The 5,311-nt window shown below is 28.6% G+C and overlaps 1 protein-coding gene across 1 annotated transcript; it reads right to left on the bottom strand.

The window, feature by feature from the left end:
- Nucleotides 1–3,131: 3,131 nt before the first annotated feature.
- LOC126555927 (uncharacterized) lies at nucleotides 3,132–4,394 on the bottom strand. Its single transcript, XM_050211016.1, has 4 exons — nucleotides 3,929–4,394; nucleotides 3,666–3,760; nucleotides 3,396–3,601; nucleotides 3,132–3,312 (listed from the first exon to the last, which is right to left on the bottom strand). The coding sequence occupies exons 1-4, from the start codon at nucleotides 4,392–4,394 to the stop codon at nucleotides 3,132–3,134; spliced, it is 948 nt and encodes a 315-aa protein (XP_050066973.1).
- Between the last annotated feature and the right edge of the window lie 917 nt (nucleotides 4,395–5,311).

Consider the following 5,311-nt stretch of genomic DNA (forward strand, 5'->3'; position numbering starts at 1 on the left):
ATAATGGCGGGCGATGGATGAGGGATGAGGCGGCGGCGGGCGATGGATGAGGAATGAGGGGTGCGGGATGAGGGATGAGGGGTGTGGGATGAGTGATGAGGGATGAGGATGTGGGATGAGTGATGAGGATGAGGGATGAGGATGAGGATGAGGATGAGGCTCCAAAACCTACCAAATTATACTACTTAAACTATCTAGTAAATAACTGCCTTTCCAAAGAGGTGAGTGACTTAAAAAAAAATTATTAATTATTTATTTAAAAATTTAAAAAATAAAATTATTTAGGTACCTACATACTTTTGTTTTATTTGTATGGGAAAAAAATATAATTTTATATTACATTATCATCTAGGAATTATTATTTCTAACAACTCTTTAATGAAGTTATATGAAGACATGAAAGAAAAATATGACATTTCTTATATGACATCAAGAAAATTGAACCAGGATATATTAGAGAATGCATTCAGTTATATAAAAGGAATGACGGGAAGTGCCAGTAACTTCATAACAGCTCTAGATTTTAAATACTGGTTTGCCTAAATCTATTAATTTGATTTCAATCAAATTAATAATTTAATATACTTTCAGTCTTCGTTTGTACATTTTGGGCAAGCACTCAACCAGTGTATTCTCACCAAACAAAAATACAGAGGATGGTACAGACAAAAATCTTCTAAATGAAAATATTTGCTTGACTGGAGATTTTCTACAAAATAATGAAGATTTATTTGATGAAACTGCCAATCAATTAGAACTTGGAGAAAATCTTGCACTAATGCCTAACGAAAGTCTAGATTTATTACAACATTTTGAAATGTCTGTAAGAATATATTTGCACAAACATATTAATTTAACTGAATCAAAATTATTTTTATACCTTACCCACCATTCCATTACTACATTACATCTGAAAGCTGATTGAATATATTTTTCTTCTTTAGGTTAATGCCGAAGATTCGTTTTCCAGAGTGGAAAAGCAAGCCGCACAATACGTCGCTGGATATGTAGCTAACAGATTTTCACATAAATATCCTCATTTAATTTCAAATTATGTTGAAAATTCTAGAGGGGACCTCAAAATCCCTTCAGATAATTTAGTTGATGCAGTGTGTGTTATGGAAACTCACTTTAAAAACCTTCACGGTGATGGACTGTCAAAAATATCTGGGGTGATGTCATATTTGACTAATGTTCTAAAACCTAAAATAGGGTATCTGAATATTCCTGATGAGGTATTGGAATGTTTGATTCGTACAAGAACGTTTATTCGATTGAATAATTTAAATGCAACAATTCTCTATGGCAAAAAACCATGTAAAAATAATAAATTAAAAAAATTTACTTCTTAATTTATTAGTTATAATATAAATATTAAATATAGTATAGTATCTACCTATAAAGTATACATTAGTTGTTGATATTTAATATTATATTGGACTACCTAAATGCCTGTTAAATTATAAAATAAATATAATTCATAATAATTATTGTAAACACACAAAATCAATACAAAAAATCGAATTTCGATAATAATAATGATAACATGACGAAAAAAATCAACCAATCAGAAGTGGAGAACTACGACATAGGCCGGAGGTGAAGGAGATGCTCACAACGCCCAAAACTAGTACGACTGTGATGATACCTATCTAATTTGTCATGGTAATAACTATGGATGGGAAGTTTAGGAAGTAAATTGGCAAAGTATGCATGCAATATGCACAAAAAAAAACGAGAATACAACAAAGTATGCAGAACATTTTTTATATAATTATTTATTAATTATTAATTATTATACTATTTATATTAAGTATAAAAAAAAACTAATGAATCTATAACCTTAAGAGGACGCTACACACAACAAACGAAACGTATACAACGGCCGAGAGAATGCGCTGTTAAGTGTTTTCGCGATCCGCAAGCACGCGACGTTTAAGCCACGCCTACTAATCGTAGTTGGCCGCCGGCAGACGATTATGCTCACTCGGAGTCGGGAGCGACGTTTATTATTTTCTGAACCTTCGTGTAGGGCGGATCGCGTAAATATACACGTAAATGCAGCCGTAATCTTTTTAATATCTGCGCGCCTGCGGTTAGTTACCTACGCGATTTGTATTTATTGCATTATTAGATATATAATATATAATAGCAAATAATATATAAATATTACTTAGTGCTTACTTCATAAAAAATATTATATATATTAGCTAATTTTTAAAAATAATCTTAAATAATATTACCTAAATATTAAATATAAGATTTCTAGTGTTGGTAAAATATTGTGTAAATGTATTTTACGTTATAATTTTTTATGTTTACTTGGCACCTGCTAACAGGTATACTTTTTATCACAAGTTATAGGAATAATTCTATCTAGATACTACCTTTCTACCTAGTCCCAAGGTACTAAACACTTCTCTTACTTCATACTCTTATACGGACGATTTACGAATCACACATATATACGATTCAAGCGTGCAAGGGGATGCAATTAAGTACATAAATAATGTCGTTATATCTGAATATCATCAACTACATTAAGGAAAAACTACATGTATTATATATATAGGTATAATAGGTATATACTTTAGACGTGTAGACTTACCGTATATGTATTATATATCTTTAAAATTTAAATAAATAAAAAATAACACGTTTCACATTTATTAAAAATATGAAAAATAATTGATGAGAATCAAGATCACATTTTTTTTAAATTATTATTAGTTGTGGTCATAATTTTAATAAGACGTTCAGGCTCTTTAATATCGGACTTCAACATTCTTATTGGATAAAGTGGTTGAATTATTTCAGGTAGCATACAATCCATATAAAACCTAAAATTATAAACAAATTAAAAATGTATTTACTTAAAATATTATACCACGACTCGCGAGTACCGTCGCAACATTTATGATATACGCGCGTACTCTTTTAACTAATTTCTAATTAAAACTGCTGTTCACATAAATGTATACACTAATTATATGTGTATTATATAATTTGTTTTCCATTATACTTCGAATCATTTTAAACACATTATTACTTCCTAAAATAATTACTGTATGATAATTATTGAAATAAAAATAAATAAATAAAAAATATTATGTTAGTTTAAAACTGTTAGATCATAAAAGATTTTTATTTTTAGTTTTTAATTTTTTTTTCACATGACGGTTTGCTGCTAATTTTTCGTTTTGAACTTTTTGTGCCTCTAAAATACTAGGTGGATCCCTTATGTCCTCTACACTTAGTCTTCTTCCAAAAAGTGGATCTACTATTTCTGGCAGAATGCAATTTGTATAGAATCTGTAATAATTGTAAGCATTATATCCAAAATATTAATTATAAATATTAAATAAACAAATAAGTGATGTTAGTGATGTATATACAATTTCAGTTTATTAGCCATTTGTGTATTCCAAAATTCATTGTCATACAAAATTATTTCCACATTTGTCCAATTCTTAGTGTGGATAATAAAATAGCACTTTTCTTTTTGTGTAATGTGTAACTGTCCAATGATCTGATAGTAGTAATCATGGTTTTTTTTTAATTTCATTTTTTTATTATTTTCTGATACAATACAATACTGCAACTATATAAATAATACGATTATTATGAAACCTTAGGTATATAAAACATAAATTATTATAACTTACAAGTTTATTATTTACTGCAGACACTGCATCTACAGTATCTCTTGCTGTGTATGGACATTTTATCTCTATGATTGAGTTTGATTCAACTAAACCATCTAAAAATAAAAAATATTGTTTTTATTATTTATGCATAGCAAAAAAATTAAAGTACATAATTTATTCGAAATTAAAACTATAAAGTATACTTTTTTTGTAACAATATTAATTATCGAATAAGTAAAAATGTACCTAATTATAAATAATAAGTAATAACTTTATAGTACCTGGACTTGCAGCTAAGTAAGGTAATTCAGGATCGACAATAAGACCACATAAGGTTACTTGCAAGTTGAACATATTTTGAAATTGTGTCCTTGCATGTGACTCAAATTCTATTCCGTGATCCATTTCTTTGGACTTAGCTGGAAGTTTGTACAACATTGAATGGACTTTCTTTTTACAGCTTGTGTATGGTTTCATTTTGCATAACTCCCCAAATTTAGATGCTGTAAGTCTAATTTTACGTTCTTGGAACCACTCAACATTTTTATTTTGGTCTCTTGTTTTTTTCTCGATATCTTTTTTATTTACAAGTGATAACTTTTGAATAAAATCAAGTTTTTTCTCATTTAGCAGTTCCTCGCTTATTGTCTCAATCAAAGGTTCTGCCAGACCATAATCTTTATCAGTAGCTCCGAAGTGTAATTTCTTCCTTTTTGTCCTTTCATAAACTAATCTTCTTCGTCTCATAGCGGTATTAGTTCTTACTCTACTAATATTTTTTAAAATTTTTTTACCAATATTTCCTGTAGTAACATAATAAACTAAATACAAAATGTGAAAGGAAGAAACTCATTATCTTAGAGTAATTATTGAATAAATATCATTTAGATTTGTTCTTTTAAAACAAACTGTTTTATATCAAATTTAAAATGTAACAAAATAGAAATATTCCAAAGATAACAGTCTATAATTACAAACTTATTTTACTCAAAATCAAGTTTATACATTTTAATATATTATAGTTTACCTGGACTAGTCATTAAAATCTTTTTATGAACTATTCTTAAATATTTTTTAGAATTTTATGCAATAACAGCGGCTTCGATTCTTGTTTCAAAGTTACGACCTTGTGAAAAGTTTATCCTCTTTCCGCCTATGTGCTTATTGATGACACTGTTAAATTGTTCACATAAGTTATTAGTCACATCTTCGATAAGAGATGACGCATTGTTCACAAGACGTAAAATAATATATTTTATTTCTCTCATCATTCCGCATTTTTCAGCATCTGGAACCAAATTTTTTTCACCCACTTTACTTCCTGAACAAAATAATCATCACAATTTATGTGTTGTCCTAATCGGTGATATGGACCATTTAAAATATCTTTTTTTAAATCTGTAAGGTAAAAATAAAAATGTAATTTAACTTAATGTTTTATAGTTTTGTTAGTGGGAATCATGTACCTGAAATTTGATCTTCTTTAGATTTGTTACTAAACTTCCTGTAATGAACCGCTTTAGTCACGTCCGAACGAAACCGTAAAATATTTGATTATATATGTTTTCGTAATAATATGGGATACTCAGTTTTTTTCCCTAAAGCTGTCATTTTCTGTGAATAATTTCGTAACAGATGATTGGAACATTCGATTTTTCTGATAT

The sequence above is a fragment of the Aphis gossypii genome, chromosome 1, assembly GCF_020184175.1.
Source record: "Aphis gossypii isolate Hap1 chromosome 1, ASM2018417v2, whole genome shotgun sequence".
Taxonomy (NCBI): Eukaryota; Metazoa; Arthropoda; class Insecta; order Hemiptera; family Aphididae; genus Aphis; species Aphis gossypii.

Excerpts from the sequence above, each read along its gene's own strand:
- LOC126555927 (XM_050211016.1), bottom strand. The coding sequence starts at position 4,394 with ATGAGACGAAGAAGATTAGTTTATGAAAGGACAAAAAGGAAGAAATTA. Across the intron at positions 3,761-3,928 it reads TTACTTAGCTGCAAGTCCAG|ATGGTTTAGTTGAATCAAAC; the intron begins GTACTATAAAGT and ends TTTTATTTTTAG. Across the intron at positions 3,313-3,395 it reads ATGGCTAATAAACTGAAATT|ATTCTATACAAATTGCATTC; the intron begins GTATATACATCA and ends CAATTATTACAG.